We start from the raw sequence: 17,798 nt of genomic DNA, 5'->3' as shown, positions 1-17,798 counted from the left end.
CCACTTGATTCTTGAGACTTTAAACTTAATACATCGGACTAAATACTTAATCCTTATCGCCTTTAATATTTAAAACAGATTTCTTTATACTTAAGACTAAATGCTTAGGAAGCATAAACTTCAGATTTAATTCATAAGACTTTAAACTTCAGACTTAAATCTTCTAATTGAATTCTCTTAATGCTTCAAACTTTACCCATTAAAGCCCAAATATAAAGTAATTAAGTAATTATTATAAATTAATATAAAGTATTAAGTATTAAGTGTAAAGTTTGAAGTCTTAAGAATTAAGTAATAGAATTTTAAGTCTGAAGTATTGAGTATTCATAAAACAAAAGCACCTAATAAAAATATTTCCCTCCTCTCTGAGTGGATTGTCGATAAAGTAGATTTTTATAAAAATCCCCCTTTAAGGATACCGTAGCGCCTTAAAAAAATCGAGTTTCCACTCTTCTCGATTCATCGACTATAGTCTATGCCACCCAAAGTGTGCAGTACTTCCAAACGCTGTCTCAATGCACCACGCACGCGCCACTTCTTCTCCCTTTCATTCGTCGTCGCCAAAAAATTTTCAAACACCCTCCAATCGTTCTTTAAAACCCACAAGCATGCGCACCATAATTCACCCACTTCTGAAGAGTGACACACATTTTACATCAACTCACATTCCAATCTTCTATAATATTCATCTGTGCCACACTTGACATTCCTCCCCCACTATCTATATACAAATACGTATACAAACTATACAATTATACACACAATCAATTCAGGAAACGTATCCAATCGCATGTGCTTTTACTAATCAAACTTTTGTTTCTCTTTCTCTCTCTCTCTCTCTGAATTTTTTTTTTATTTTTACTCCTACTGTGATTCATCGAATACTCATTATTATTGTCAATTTGAAACGATATCTTGGAACAAATTTTTCTTCTATCCATTTTGCCATATATATAAACTTAACACATTGCTTACCAGATACGTATATACAATACAAATGGATTATTACTTGTCAGAGGAAGTGTTTAACGAACAAATACAATTGAATAATATTATTATTCTGATAATAGATTGAGAGCAACAATAAAGCAAAGAATAATTTATAAAAAAAAAATAATCTTCATAAAGTGCCATTATTTAACGGTAATTAAAAAATAAAAAAAGAAGGGTGTGAAAAAATGGATTACAAAATTGTTTATCGAGCATTTTTATTGGTTATTTTGCTGTTAATGCAAAAATGTAATTCAATATCGAGAAAAGTAAGTTTCATAATTATTATCTTAAATTATAATTCGAAAAAAAGGGATTAATCATTTTTCTTTTGTTTAAGAAAATTATTTCTATTTTTAGTTTTTTTGTTTATTTAGTTAATAGATTGAACAATGAGAATTTATTTAATCGAACAATGGAATTTTCAATATTTCAGTTAATATTTATTTAGAAATTAATTAATTTAGGTAATTATTATTTATTTTTTGTTATATAAATAATATAACTGATATAATATATAAATAATATAATATAAATTTTCTAAATAAATATAATTATAATAATAATAATTTATAGTAAAATGTTTATAACAAAAAACAAATAATAATAATGATAAATAATTTTAATAAATTATTATTATTATTATTTGTTTTTCTTATAAACATTTTATTTTTTAAATTGCTATTCATAAATTTCATTATTCATATTATTATTAGGTACTATTATTGTTATTTGCTTTTATTAATAAAAAAAAAAAAAAAAAAAAAAAAAAAAATTGTATTGTTATTATTAAAATTTTTTTTATTATTTTTTTTTATTTATTTTATTTGTCTTTTGTAGTCAGAAGTGGAAAATTATTATTATCATTACTACATATGAATATTATAATTAACAATTTTTTTAAAAATAAATTTAATTTACAGTTAAACACAAAATTTTTGTCGAGTGACGATGAAAATTGCAAGAGTCAAAAGAATACATTGCTTCATATTAATGCCGAAGGTCCCAATGATTCGTTGCATTATCTTTGGAATTTCATTGATAATCCGTCGGTTCTAGTTGCATTAACGAATAAATCGTCAAAACTAGATATTAAATGGACTGTTGATCCATTTTCAAAGTTAAAACAAACAACTGACTGTTTACCTGAGAAAATATCATTCAATGATTCTGCCATTTTTTCATATGGATTGAGTATAAAAAAGGTTTGTTCAAAATTAGGAAATTTTTTTTTTTTTTTTTTTTTTTTTTTTATAAATAAAATATGTTTTTTTGAAAAACGTTTTACTATTTTTACTTTTCTCATTTTGTTTTTATTTATTTATTTCAGTTATTTACTTATTTTCATCCTTTTTTGCATTATTTTTATTTATTTTTATTTTTTATATTCAGCATTTATTTAAAAATATTTCAAAATAAAAAAAAATCTAAAAAAAAATTTGTTTCACAGATTTACGAGTTTAATGATGCTAATGACAATGGAGTTATAAACTCATCGAGCAGTGCAAATATTAATGTATTAAATCCAAGTTATTTCGTATGGTACGTTAGAAATAAAGTCATTGGCGACGAAACTGTTGAACTCGAAATGATTGGACATTCTTATTATGACGAGGAGAAAAATCTCACAAGAACCGGAAGCATAGCACTTTTGGTAAAAATTCCCATTAATTAAAAATTTTTTTTTTTTATTCAAGGCAAAAAAATCGTTTACCCACTGTCGGTAAAAAAACCCCCATTTTTCTAGAAAAAAAATTTCCAATTATCAGAAATAATTTCTATTTACAGATTAGCGTATTCGGTGAACTCGATCGTTTTAATAAACAACCATTCATGTTACACTCGGAGAATACGACGCAAATTGATTTATCAATCGATAATTTTGAGACAAATAAAACATTCGCAAATAGTCGATTTGCAATTGAATTATTATTTGTCAGCGATGGTGAACCAGACATTGTAATACCAGTGAATGTGAAGAGAACAATAAACGACGAGCATACACCGGGAATATTTAAATTAGTTGAAATTAATACACCAAAAAATGAGAATACGTCAATGTACTTACAATGGCGACCAATTTCTTACATGACAAAGGAAAGAGATGTGACTGATTCGACGGATGTTGTTTACTATCCGTTGGGAAAATCAAAAGATGCTTTTGATGATGCAACGAACAGTATTTTATTACCATATTATAAGGAGAATATTAATAAGATTATTGCGAGGAAATTAAATGTTTCGTTTGGTAGTAATGGAGATGGATTTTATAAGAAGACGAATTATACAACGTGGTAAGTGGTTTGAGTATTATTTTTATTTTTTAAGTTATTTGGATATTGTAACTGAAAACAATGACATCGACTTCGAGTAAGTTGCTGTAAAGAATACTTTTAATGAAGGAAAAAGTGGTAATAATGAGGTTAAAGATACTACTTAAGATGAAGCAAATGATAGAAACAAAGATGCTGCTAAAGATATTTTTAATGGAGTAAACAATGCTACTAAAGATGCTGTAGAAGATGGTACAAAAGATGCTAATGATGAAGCTAAAGATGCTACTAAAAACGCTGCAGAAGATGGTACAAAAGATGCTAATAATAAAGCTACAGATGGTACTTAAGATGATTCAGAAGATGGTACAGAAGATGGTACAAAAGATGATAATAATAAAGCTACAGATGCTACTTAAGATGATTCAGAAGATGGTGCATAAGATGCTAATAATAAAGCTGAAGATGCTATTTAAGATGATCCAAAAGATGGAACCAAACATGCTGCAAATGATACTTTTAATGAAGCAAATAATGCTACTAAAGATGCTGCAGAAGATAGTACAAAAGATACTTTTAATAGAGCAAAAATTGCTATTATAAATGCTGCAGAAAATGGTACAAAAGAAGCTAATAATAAAGCTACAGATGCTACTTAAGATGGTACAAAAAACACTAATTATAAAGCTAAAGATGCTACTTAAAATGATTCAAAAGATGGTACAAAAGATGTTAATAATAAAGTTAAAGATGCTAGTTAAGATGACCCAAAAGATGGAACCAAAGATGCTAAGAAAATACTTTTAATGAAGCTAACAATGCTACTAAAGATGCTATTAATGAAGCAAAAGATGATTCATCTTTAGTAGTATTGCTTGCTCCCTTAAAAATATCTTTTGCATCATCTTAAGTAGTATCTTTAGCTTTACTGTTAGCACCTTTTGTACAATATTCTGCAGCATCTTTAGTAGCAATGTTTGCGACATTAAAATTATTTTCTGCAGCATCTTTTGTACCATCTTCTGAATCATCTTAAACAGCATCTTTAGCTGTGTTATTAGCATATTTTGTACCATCTTTCGATCTTTTTAAATCACCTTAAGTAGCATCTTTACCTTTATTATTAACAACTTTTGTACCATCTTCTGCAACATCTTTAGTAGCAATATTTGCTTCATTAAAAGTATCTTTTGCAATAGATGGAACCAAAAAGGTTGTAAATGATACTTTTAATAGAGCAAGCAATGCTACTTAAAATGATTCAAAAGATAATAGAAAAGATGCTAATAATAAAGCTAAAGATGCTACTTAAGATGATCCTAAAGATAATACAATAGATGGTACAGAAGATGCTGCAAAAAATACTTTTAATAAAGCAAAAGATGGTAATACTAAGACTAAAGATGCTATTTAAGATGATGCAAAAGGTGGTACTGCAGATGCTGCAAAGATTAATGAAGCCAAAGATGATACTAAAGATACTGCAAATGTTGCAGTTAATGAAGCAAAAGATGATAATAAAAGTGCTTCAAAATATGCTGCAGAAGATGGTACAAAAGATGCTTATAATAAAGCTACAGTTGCTACTAAAAATGCGGCAGAATATGGAACAAAAAATTCTACCAATAAATCTAAAGATGCTATTTAAGTTGATGATGCAAAAGATATTTTTAATGGAGCAAACAATGCTACTAAAGATACTGAGGAAGATGGTACAAAAGATTATATTAATAAAGGTAAAGATACTATTTAAGATGATGGAAAAGATGTAACCAAACATGCTGCAAAAGATACTTTAAATAGAGCAAACAATGTTACAAAAGATGCTGCAATAAATGCTTCTGAAGATGGAGCAGATGATACTAAAAATGTTTTTTAACATACTACTAAAGAAGCAAAAGCTGATAATAATAATGCTAAATATACTACTTAAGATGATGTAAAAGATGGTCCAAAAGATACAAATTATAAAGCTGAAGATGCTACTTAAGGTGATTCAGAAGATGGTACAAAAGATGCCAATAACACAGCTAAAGATGCTGTTTAAGATGATTCAAGAAGATTCAAAAAATGGTACAAAAGATGCTGGAAAAAATAATTTGAATGTAGCAAACATTGCTACTAAAGATGCTGCAGAATATTGTACAAAGATGCCAATATTGCTAAAGATGAATCATCTTTTGCTTTATTAATAGCATCTTTAGTAGCACTTTTAATATCTTTTGTACTATCTTCTGCAGCATCTTTAGCAGCATTGTTAGCTCAATTAAAAGTATCTTTTGCAGCATCTTTGGTTCCATCTTTTGGATCATCTTAAGTAGCATCTTTAACTTTATTATTAGCATTTTTTGTACCATCTTTTGAATCATCTTAAGTAGCATTTTTAGTTTTATAATTAGTATCTTTTGTACCATCTTTTGAATCATCTTAATTAGCATCTTTAGCTTTATAATTAGTATCTTTTGTACAATCTTTTGAATCATCTTAAGTAGCATCTTTTGTACCATCTTCTGTAGCATCTTTAGTAGCACTTTTAATATCTTTTGTACTATCTTCTGCAGCATCTTTAGTAGCATTGTTAGTTCAATTAAAACTATCTTTTGCAGCATCTTTGGTTCCATCTTTTTGATCATCTTAAGTAGCATCTTTAACTTTATTATTAGCATCTTTTGCACCACCTTTTGAATTATCTTAAGTAGCATCTTTAGCTTTATAATTAGTATCTCTTTTACCATCTTTTGAATCATCTTAATTAGCATCTGTAGCTTTATAATTGGTATTTTTTGTACAATCTTTTGAATCATCTTAAGTAGCATCTTTTGTACCATCTTCTGTAGCATCTTTTGTAGAATTTTTTGCTACATTAAAAGTATCTTTAGCAGCATCTTTGATTCCATCTTTTGATCTTTTTAAATCATCTTCAGTAGCATCTGTAGCTTTATTATTATCATCTTTTGTACCATCTTCTGCAGCAGCTTTAGTGTCATTGTTAGCTTAATTAAAAGTATCTTTTGCAGCATCTTCAGTTTCATCTTTTGCATCATCTTAAATATTATCTTTAGTCTTATTATTACCATTTTTTTCTTTATTAAAAGTATTTATTTCCAGCAAGATAATTTACAAATTTAATAATTAGGTCCTTCTATAAACACAACATCAGAGAATTAATTATTCTCTATTAAATAAAAAAACCAAAATTCCGATCCAATTTCTATTGTAAAAAAGAATTCTAACCATTTACTTTATCTTTCAGGACACTGTTGCTTGGCTACAGTCATTCACTTGATGAACGTTTCACCAGTGGTACAATTATTCTTATTTCAAATCTTATTGGTCTTCCTTTTTTGCTGCTAATTTTGTACAGTTCAATCATCTATATACGTAAACCATCAGTTAGAGAATAAAAAATTAATCATGACAACAACAAACAAAAAATTCAAAAGAAAGTGGGGCTTTACACCTGAAATGCTCAACAATTATTGTGATTACAGTTTTTAAATTTTTATAATAAGCAAATGTATATAAATGTATTTTATCTATATCTCTATTATGTACCTATATACCACATGTATGTAAATTACGACAAAAATTATTTTCATATATAGAAAAGCACGACTAGGAATATTCTCTAATGTGCCTTCCTTTTGCACTGTTACTATGACTACTATTGCAGATAGTAAAAAATATAAATAAATTAATAAAATAATATCGACGATTTAGTATTTAGTTTTGCAGTTCGAAAGAGATCTCAATCCTCAATCCTTTTAAATTAAATTCTTAATTAATAAGTGAATAAAGAGGAATAAAAAGGAAGTATCCCTAAGCTATTAGATGAAAATCTGGACATGAAAACAATTTATGTTATGTTCAAACTGTCTTTAAAAAATAGAAGAACTATTAATGTGGTAATGCTTTAGAATATTTCGGAGACATGAATAGGTAGAGAATTAATTGTGTCAGAAACAAAAGTGAAACAACATTTTGGTTATTACAGAATTTATTTATTCAACATAAACTAAACCTGTTATAATCTGTTTAGTGTATTATAGGTATTTTATTACGTCTGCTCGCTTTGATTTTGAAAATAATTTATTATCCATTGGGCACAAGAATTTCTAGACTGAAATAATACTTGACGTTAAATTCAATGTAGTGCCTGGTGCAATGGGAGGATTTTAATTATTATTCCAGAGCAGATTTGGCCTCTTTATCCGGCGTTTTATTGCTGGAATTTAGAGTAGTTGTCTTTTGGGTTGTAGTAGATGAATTTGGGTTTGAAGGATTATTAGAAGCATTAGCAGATGCAGTTGTACTTGTAAGATCATTGGCAGCATTGGCAGATTTAATTGCGGTTTCTGGTTTACTAGGAGCATCAGCGGAACCAACTGTGGTTGTTGGTTTATTAGGAGTATCAGCGGAACCACTTGTGGTTGTTGGTTTATTAGGAGTATCAGCGGAACCACTTGTGGTTGATAGATTAATAGAACCTTTTGCAGCTTCAGTTGCAAGACTATTAGGAGTCTTAGCTGTTTCACTTGTAATTGGAGAATTATTAGCAGCATCAGGAGATTTACTTGCTTCTAAAGGATTATTAGGAGCATTACCAGAAGCAGCTCTGTTTGCTAGATTACCAGAACCAGATGGGTTTATTGGATTAATGGGAGCATTACCAGATCCATCTGTGTTTGTCGGATTATTAGCATCATTACCAGAAACTTTTGAAGACAAAAGATTAATAGAAGACTTAGCAGATTCATTTGCTCCTAAAAGATTATTAGAAGCACCAGCAGATCCATTGGTTGCTAAAAGATAATAATCTTTACAGTTCATAGCAAATTGTCAAAAAAAATAAAATAAAACATTAGAGAAATAAATAAATTACCAGATCCATTCGTTGCTGAAAGATTAGTAGAAACATCAGCAGCTTTATCAACTTTTTCAGAATTTCCAGAAGCATTAGCACTACCATTCTTAGTGTTTGTCAGACCAGATAATCGCAAATCAATGCTGGGTATTGCGGTCGATGTTGAATTTAAAAGAATTGCGGTTGTAAAATTAATTGTGGGATTCGATAAATTCTCCGCAGTATTTGTTGGTGTTTTATCAGCAGCAAGTTTAGCATTATCACGTGCCTGGAATATTGCCGGTATTCCAAATACTGTCGCCCACAGTCCTAGGCTATTTAAAAAAAAAATTAAAACAGACTTTGGGAATTTTTTTTAGATTTTAGCCACTAAAATTATTTTTTTTTTATTATTATAAAATTATAATTGAAATTCATGTCAAAATTTCAATTATATTTAGAAATAATAAAATTCTTCCACAAAATTCAATTATTTCCAATAATTTTAATAAAATTCTTGTCAATAAAATTTGGTCAATAAAATTTGAATTATTTTCAAAATATTTAATAAAATTCTTGGCAAAATTTCAATTATATGTTAAAAAATTTTTTTAACAATAAAATATTGATCACAGAATTTCAATTATTTTTAATACAATTTTACAGGAATTTCTCGTAAAATGTAATTATTCTTAAAAATTTAATTTCAATTCCTCGCAAAAATCAATTATTTAAAAATATTTTTTTTAAATTCTTGTTAAGAATTGAATTATTTACAAAAATATTAATATTTTTCAGAGGAATTTAATTATTTATCAATTATTTTATATACAATTTTAATTAAATTCTTTTGAAATAATGCAATTATTCTTTTCGCAAATCAATGATTTTCAATAACTATTATTTTCATAAAATTTCTAAACAGAATTCAATTATTTAAAAAAAAAATTTGTGAAAATCTTTTCTTCAAAAAAAAAAAAAAATTAAAAATTAAAAATGTAACTATTATAAAAAAATAAAATTAAAATAATAAAATAACAAATTTTTTTTGTAATATTCCGAATGAAATAAACTTTTACTTTTCCATTATTTTAAAGTAAAAATAAAATTTTGATAAAAACGAAAATTGATAATACTTTTAAAAACAAAAATGTAATTCGGTTTTAGAAAACAAAAAATTTTTTATCTTACAGGAAATTATATAAGTTTATCAATTTAGAGAAGGGGAAAAAATAAAATGAAGTCGTTAATAATTTCTTAATGTTAAATTTAAAATTGTTTAAAAAATAAAAAAGAAATTCTAGAATGAGTGTTATAAAATTATAATTTTGATTGAAATTAATATTTTGAATAATAATTATTGAAAATTTTATTTATTATTTAAGATATATTAAAATAATTAATTAAATTAATTCGGATACACAATAGAACTAATAGATTTAATAGAATGAATAGAATGAATAGAATTTATAGAATTAATAGAATTAATATATTTAATAAAATTGAGATAATTAATAGAATTAATAAAATGAATTATAATGGTTATAGAAATTAATTATTAAAATACTAAAAATAATAATAATGATGACAATAAAATAATATAGTTAATGATAAATAAAGTAATAATATAGTTAATAATAAAATAATTATTATTAGATTAATAGTAATTTAAATTTACTTTATTTTTATGTATTTATATTATTTAAGAAAAATTTATAGTAAAAATATTAAATCAAATATAAAAAGTACCCACTTATAATAAAAGTATATTTATGAAATTAAAAAAAAATAATTTTGTCCAAATATTATTCAATATTTATTAATATTGATTAATTAAATAAAATACTTACAGTGGTAAAATAAAAGGCATTTTTTATTCCAATGAACAGAAATTATTATTTTCTTCTTTTGTCTATTTTTATTTTCTTTTTTTGCTGATTGACAAGTGGTCAGGTGTTTTTAACAGAACAAAATACGCTTGAAATTGACTCTTTATTATTATTCCCATTTCATATAACAAAAAAAGGCATAAAAAAATATCTTTAACTTTAATGTTTTGTTGACCAATGAAAATAATTATTTTTTTGCTACATAAAATTTTTGCCTATATCAAGAATGACACGTGAAGAAGTTTTTCTCTCTGTGTGTGTGTGTTTATATTTTTTTTTTGCAAATATCAAAATGAAAAAAATTTTTTTTTAATCTTCTGTAATAGTAATAGAAAAAAAAGTTTCAATTGTTTTTGAAGAAAAAATATTTTTGCTGTTTTTTGTTTTATAAAATAGAAATTTATATATGCTTCCTTTGAAGAAAACAAATCTTTATTATTATTTAATAAATTTTTAAAAAAATGTTTTTGAAGGTAGAAATTTTTTTATTTATTTTTCTTTAAAATAATTTTTTTTTCACAATTATTTATTCCTTACGATTATTAATTACAATTTTGTTATTAAAAGTTATTTTCCATTAGAAAATATTTATTAATGAAAGTTACCTATATTAAAAAAAAACTGTTTATTACTAAATTAATTAATTAAAAAATTATGTATTATTAAAAAAAATGTTTATTATTAAATTAATAATTTAACAAAATTATATATTATTAAAAAACTATTTATTATTAATAATGATTTTTTATGAAAATGTAAAACTTTTTATAAAAATAAAATTAAAAAATTATTTTTATGAAATTTTAAAAAAATATTCATTAGACAAAAATTAAATATTACTACATTTTCTCATAAGATTTTGTTTCTCTTTAATAAAAAAAAAAATGTTAATTTAAAAAATAATGTTATTTATGTTAATTATTTTCCTATGTCTTTGACATTTAATTATTTCTTTGTTTAACTTAATGATTTTTTTTCTATTTTCCTATTTCTTTGCCATTTAATTATTTCTTTGTTTAACTTAATGTTTATTTTTTTTTGGTAAATTTTCTTATAAAAAAAAAAAATTTCTATTTAAAAAAACTTTTTTTTAAAATAATTAAAATATATATTTTTTTTTATAAATAGAAAGAAACAAATATTTTTTTTCGTTTTTTTTTTTTGTGTCTAAATGATATCTTCTCTAAAATGTTATTATTTTATTTATAAATTTATTTTCTTCTTTTCATTTTTTTTCTCAATTTTTCTCTGTATTCTTTTTTATTCTATGCCTTTTCTTAATTTTTTTCTGCATTTAGTATTTTAATTTTTATTTATTTTTCGTTTATTAAAGTTTTTCTATTTATTATTTATTTTATAGAAATTAATTTATATCCACATTCGGAATTATTATTTATATTGAAAATAGTACAAGAATAATATTTTTAATTTTTATTTTATTTATTCTTTTTTATGTATACATAAGCATTGTTTTACATACAAGTGAATAACAAGAGATTATAAACGATTAGAAGAGCATTACTTCCAGGAAATTCATATTTTGTAAAGATCTGCAAAAAAAAACTATTTCCAAAAATTTTAGTATTAAAAAATATTTTTGGTCTTTTTTTCATTACAATTTTTCTCTGAAGCGATTTCTAAACGAAAATATAGTTTTCTACTAAATAAACTAAAAAATTTTTTTTTGTTAACTTGTTAACTTGTGGAGAATTTGGATTTCTTTTTAGGGATATTCCTAAATTTGTATAATAAGGTAAGGAGGCCAGCACTTCCAATTCCATCTGCTGTCACTAACAAACTGTTATAAAAAAAAAAAATTTTTTTTACATTTTTTTATTTTTATTTTATTAATAATAATAATTCTGACTGTGGGCTGAATTTAATCTGTGTTTCTGACTGTTGATAAAAAAAGATTATCAACTGAGCTGTAATGTTTGAATATCTGATAAAAAATATTCAGTTGGGCTGAAACAAAATGCCTGAGAGTCAGAATAAAAATCAGAATGTCGTTTACAAATCCAAGAGAAATATAAGAGATTTATTTATTATTCAAAAGTATTTAAAATATTTATTTTTAATTTAATTACATTATATATTTTACTTGTATACTTACAAAATGTGAAATAATTGCATCTTTTCGAGTAATTACTGACGTTGCTTTTTTTTGAAAAAAAATTGAAATATAAATCTCAACAATGTAAAGATGTAGAGTTGACTTCACTTTTTTTCTATTGTACAAGTAATAAATAATATCTTAGAGATTATTTTAATATTTAGTCGTCGAATGAAAATTTTTATTTTATCTTTTCATACAAGTTTCTAAAAAAAAAATTCAAAGTTTTAAAACAATAAAATACATGATATAAAAAACACAATACATAATATATGTATAAATAATATATTGAATTTTGCTCTTCATTTATATTTTTTGTTTACATTTTTCAATTGTAGATTATTAAATATTTAATTTTTTTTTTTTTTTTTTTTTTTTTTTTAAGTAACAATTTTAAAATAAAAACAATAAAATAATAATAAAAGATTATCAATAATGAAAATAGAACAATAATTTAAAAAAATATTACATTTATAATAATAAATATAATGAGTAATATATTATAATAATAAATAAAAAATAATATAAACACGATTATTTAAAAAATATTTTTTAAAAATTAATAAAAAAACTGAAGCAAAAATTTAAGTTAAAATAAATTTTTTTTTAAGGGTTAAGTTTTTTTTAAGGAAAAAGGTAATAGGAATTAAAGGAAAAAATTTTCTTTTCCTTTCATATAAATAAATATTAAAAAAGCAAAAAATTTGAGTGTTAAGCTTTTTCATTTATTGAAAATATTTCTGTAAAATGTGTATATTGGCCAGGCCACATTAGCTAACAAACCGAGTTTTTCATTTTCTTTTAATGATTTTTTAAAAAAAGAAATGAAATCGTAGCGAATAGAAAAACATAGTTTTTTTTAGAGATATATTAAAAACTAACCATCGCTCATCTTTTTTTTTTTTTTATATATCCTAAGTAAAGGACCAATCAACGATACGACCGCTTACTTTTTTTTTTCTTTATTATAATCTTAGTATATTAATTTATATTGTGTATAACAAAGCGGTAACAACTTGTTAATTGTAACTATTTACGATAATAATAATTATTCTTTTTTTTTATAATATAATTACAATAAACAATATAAAGAATCGAATAACAAACCAATTTTTTGTCCTTATGTTTTTTTTTTTTTTTTTTTTTTTGAAGATCCGATATTATAATTCAAATTTTCAAAAAAAAATCGTGATTTTGCCCTCTCCCTCCCCTCCCCCCTTTTCATTCTTAAATTATTTAACAATTTTTAATTTCTTTCATCGCCATTTTCTTTTTTTTGTAATTGTTTCCTTTTTTTTGTTTTTATATTTTCTTATAATATTGTGCAAATAACTCAATAAATTTTCTTTTTCTTATTTTTGAGAATTTTTGTTTTTTTTCCTTTCTTTCGGAGAAATGAAAAAATCGTTGGATTTTTTTTGCGCATATAAAGGACGATAGGTTAATTTTTTTACAATTGGAAAATTTTTCAATTGGAGGTATTCACATAATTGTTGAACAATTTTTTTTTTTTTTTTTGAAAAAGCCAAATATTAGGTACTTTCTAATAATTTTTTTCAGGCATAAAATAAATCTGTTAAGACAGAAAATAATTTTTTTTTATAACATAAAATTTTCATTTGACAGAAAAGAAATTTTTTTTTAAGACAGAAAACATATTTTTTAATAAAACAAATAATTTTTTTTTTTTTAAGACAGAAAATAAATCTGTTAAGGCAGAAAAAAATTTTAAGCATAGAAAAAAGAATTTCTTTTTAAGGTAAAAATAGTTTTTCAAGAAAGAAACAGAGAGGTGCGCGTTGTTGGAGCAATGAAAACTTATTGCGCCTGCGCGATAGATCTTCGAAGCGCATGCGCGACGTAATTCTCAGAACTCCTGCGCGCTAGATCGTAATGGTGCCTGCACACCGAATTTTTTTTATTGTAAAAATAAAAAATCTTTTATTTTCATAATAAAATGTTTTAGAAAATTATGTAAACACCTTCAAATAGTAGTGGACAATTTTTTATTTTCATTAATATTTCAATAACTAGCGATTTTTATTTTTTTTAAATTGGATTCTTAGCTCATCTATCTAGCTTGACCCATAATGGCAGTTGCTTGTTCATTACTAGCCGAAAGGCTCATTAATTTTTATTTTTTTTTTCGTCAATATTTAAATTCATTTTTAGTGAAATTTTACACTCGACATTTAGCCCTCTATTAAAAATTATTATCTCCTGTTATTTTTAAAAGGGAAATATTTTTTTTCTTCCTCTTATACCAAATAGACGAAAGAGATTTTCTAGAAAGCCTTTTTTTTTAAAAAAGTAAAACCAATTGAGAAAAAAAAATTGCAAATATTTTTTATTGACAAAATTTTTTTGGTGGTGGGTGGGGAGGGGGGAGAATTAGAGACAGTGAGATAGAAAGAGAGAGAGATAAATATTTATATCGCTTCTTTTTGTTACTCGTTGACGCGGGAAAAGAGAGTACAATTAACTAACATTTTTTTTTATATATATTACAGCCTTTTGGTCGCGTGAAAAAACAATGTACATACACACATACGTATTTATTTATTTATTATTATTATTAATTACCCTTAGTTTATTTCACTTATTTTTTAAATATTACATTATTTATAATTAAAAAATTTACAAACAATCACGCGTCATCTCCCCTCGTTATTTTTTTAAAATTTTGTCAAGAAAAAAAAATAGTTCTCCGTTTTTTTTCTTTTAACCACGAGAGAAATATTACCAAAAAGTTGATGAACACGTTTGAAAAAAAAAAATTTTTTTTTCTTTTTTTTTGGGGAAGATTTACGTTTGAAAAGTATTGGAATATTTTTCTCCTGGTTAAATAGAATATTTCGTGGAGAACAGGTGGGGGGAAGGAGCGCATGCGCTGTAAATCTACGCAACGTGCGCGCGCACGAAAAATGTTTAAAGCGCACGCGCCATAGATCGTTGATAATGCGCGGGAAAATTTAAATTAGCATGGAAAAATTTATATTTCTCATTTAAATTGGCTTAACTAGAATCGCTTTCTTTATTTCGTTTTTTTTTTATTTATTCCGCCTCTCGTCGTCTTTTTTTTTAATGAAGTATCGAAAAATACATGTACAATATATTTATATATATTTATAATTTATATTTATACGTGTTCATTATTATTTATCATTAATTATTATTATTATTATTTGCAAATATAAATTATACAATTATTTGAGTTTTTGGAATTATTTGCACAAATTACAGCAGATTTTATTTATGTTTTTTGAAAGAGAGAAAAAAATTTTTTACAAAAGAAGCAGTTTTTTTTTTCTTTTTCAGCCAGTAATTATAGTGAGTGGGGGAAAAAATTCTTTTCATTTTGGAGCGACGACTCGAAAAGGGGTAAGTATTTTTCGAGAGGAAAAAATTTTTACACGAAAAAGGAGAAGAATTGATGGAAAGAAATTTTAGTTTTTTTTTTTTGGTTTTGAATGTAAAAAAATAAAGTGGATAAAAATTTTTTCCTCTTTTAATCGATTTTCAACAGTTTTCGAAGTAGAGAGCATTTTTTTTTATTTTGATAATTCGGATCGAAATTTAGATTTTCGATAGATTTTTTGAGACCGATTTTTATTCGAGTAATTTTTTTTCTTGTTTTTTTTTTAAAGGAGGAAGAAAAAGAGAATATTTTGAAATATTTCGATTTTAGTGAAATTTTATTTTTGTTTTAAATTTCTGTTAAGATTGTTTTCTCGAATCGTTCTTTTTCTTTCTTTCCTTTTTTTTACTTTTTTCGTTACTATTATTTTCTTTTTGCATTTTTTATCTTTTTGGTTTTTTTATTTTTATATTTTACTTGTTTTCTTTTTATTTTTTACTTTTCTATTTTTTTAATTTTTATTTTCACTTTTTATTTTTTACTTTTTATACTTTACTTTTTGTAATTTACTTTTTATATTTTTAACTTTATTATTTTTTACTTGTTTCTTTTTATTTTCACTTTAAATTTTTGACTTCTTTATTTCTTGCAATTTTTTCAAGTCTAGTTTTCCAGAGAAAAAGTGCGCAAGCGCCAAAAATCACAGAGCGTGCGCGTCAGAACAGTGAAAACTTATTGCGCCTGCGCGGTAGATCCTCGAGGCGCATGCGCGACATTTTTCTCAGAACTCCTGCGCGCTAGATCATAAAGGCGCGTACACACCGTTCTTTTTATTTTTTACTTTTCATGTTCAACTTCTTAATGTTTTTATTTTTTTCTTGTTTTTTTTACTTTTTTCTTTTTTTATTGTTTCTTTTTTACTTTTTATATTCTTTCTTCTTCTTTGTGACGCTAAAAAAACGATTCTCGAGAGAAATGTTTCTGCTATGGTCAATGAGAAATTCTGTGAATTTGTTGAAAAAAAATTCAGAGTTTTTTCCCCTACATTTGTTTCACTTTTTCATTCTTTCTTTCTCTCTCTCTCTCTCTCTTTCTCTCCATCATCTTCCACTTGGTTTTTTTTCTTTTAATTACTAATAATTATTTTTATTATTATGTTTTTTTTGTTTTATACAATTTTACAGAAATTCGGGCAATATTAAAATATACGAAATGGTAAATATTCATTAGCATTTGTTATTATTTTTTTCTCATATATATTATACAATTTACATATACGGTATAACATTCGTAAAGTTATATATACAAAAACTATATAAATATTTAAAAATATTAAAGATTTTTTTTTTCAATTTACTCTTTATAAAATTAGCAATAAATTGTATAGAATTTGTTTCTTTTTTTATTTCACCTTCTTTTATAAGCATTTCACAGTTTATAATTTTATAATAATAATTGAAAGTGTAGAATTTTTTTGTAAAAAATTCACCATTTATTAAAGCTTTTATTTGCGCAAACAATTGTAATTTTTTGTTTGTGTTATTTTTTTGTGTTCTTTATGTTTTTTATGCGTGCTAATAATTATAGTCATAATTAATTATAATTATAATAATATTAATTAATATAATAATTAATTATAATAATAAAATTATCTAATTAATATAATACTGAATTATAATCATAATTAATTATGCTAATTAATTACAGTCATAATTAATTATATTCCTTTCATTAAATCTGAAAAATATTTATAATTATAAATAATTATATAATCAATTCGGCATTTAATTATAATTACAAATTATAATTAATTAATTATTATTAATTCGTAATTAATTATAATTTTGTTTTTTAATTATAATTATCATTTTTTTCTGTCACTTGAACTCCATTTTCATAAAATCAAATTGCCAACAATTTGATTGGTCGGGAAAAAATATAATTTTTTTTTACTGAGACAGGTTTTTTTTAAATATTTTTTATTTTAATAACCTTTCTCTTTTTTTTAACATTTTCTTTTCCTCTCGCATAATTTTTTTTTCCTTCATTAAATTCTTTATACAATTAAAAATCATTTTATTCTCTGAATTTTTTTTTCAAATTTTCTCATTCACAGAATTTTGAGAGTATAATCACAGATCATTTCTCGGATATGTTAGAAAAACCTGTGTTTTCTTTTTTTTTAAATCGAAACATTTCAATAATAATAATTACATATATTTCTGTCATAAATTAATTTTTTTTCATTTTACGAATAAAAATCGGTCAATTTATTACAATTTTTTTTTCTGATTTTAATAAAAAATATTTTCAAATCTATTTAAAAAAAAGA

At 24.0% G+C, this 17,798-nt stretch overlaps 2 protein-coding genes and 1 long non-coding RNA gene across 4 annotated transcripts; 1 reads left to right on the top strand and 2 right to left on the bottom strand.

Moving 5' to 3' along the window:
* Positions 1-752: 752 nt before the first annotated feature.
* On the top strand, positions 753-6,971 carry LOC122504028 (glycosylated lysosomal membrane protein-like). Its single transcript, XM_043614866.1, has 5 exons — positions 753-1,259; positions 1,914-2,195; positions 2,441-2,644; positions 2,779-3,284; positions 6,517-6,971. The coding sequence occupies exons 1-5, from the start codon at positions 1,179-1,181 to the stop codon at positions 6,665-6,667; spliced, it is 1,224 nt and encodes a 407-aa protein (XP_043470801.1). The 5' UTR covers positions 753-1,178; the 3' UTR covers positions 6,668-6,971.
* Positions 6,972-7,242: 271 nt separating this feature from the next.
* On the bottom strand, positions 7,243-10,114 carry LOC122504026 (variant surface antigen E-like). Its single transcript, XM_043614865.1, has 3 exons — positions 9,957-10,114; positions 8,146-8,441; positions 7,243-8,065 (listed from the first exon to the last, which is right to left on the bottom strand). Exons 1-3 carry the CDS (start codon positions 9,974-9,976, stop codon positions 7,446-7,448), a joined length of 936 nt encoding a protein of 311 aa, XP_043470800.1. The 5' UTR covers positions 9,977-10,114; the 3' UTR covers positions 7,243-7,445.
* A 1,300-nt stretch (positions 10,115-11,414) lies between these two features.
* On the bottom strand, positions 11,415-12,248 carry LOC122504025. 2 transcript variants are annotated; one of them, XR_006301796.1, is made up of 2 exons: positions 12,109-12,248; positions 11,415-11,793 (listed from the first exon to the last, which is right to left on the bottom strand). It is a non-coding gene; the product is annotated as an uncharacterized LOC122504025 (long non-coding RNA). The 2 variants fall into 2 exon arrangements; XR_006301795.1 differs by having other exon boundaries at positions 11,415-11,960; positions 12,109-12,242.
* Positions 12,249-17,798: the final 5,550 nt, after the last annotated feature.

This window comes from Leptopilina heterotoma, unplaced genomic scaffold (assembly GCF_015476425.1).
Source record: "Leptopilina heterotoma isolate Lh14 unplaced genomic scaffold, ASM1547642v1 Lhet_275, whole genome shotgun sequence".
In the NCBI taxonomy this organism is placed as follows: Eukaryota; Metazoa; Arthropoda; class Insecta; order Hymenoptera; family Figitidae; genus Leptopilina; species Leptopilina heterotoma.
The sequence above is the reverse complement of the archived record's forward strand: the minus strand, read 5'-3'. Positions and strand labels throughout refer to the sequence as shown.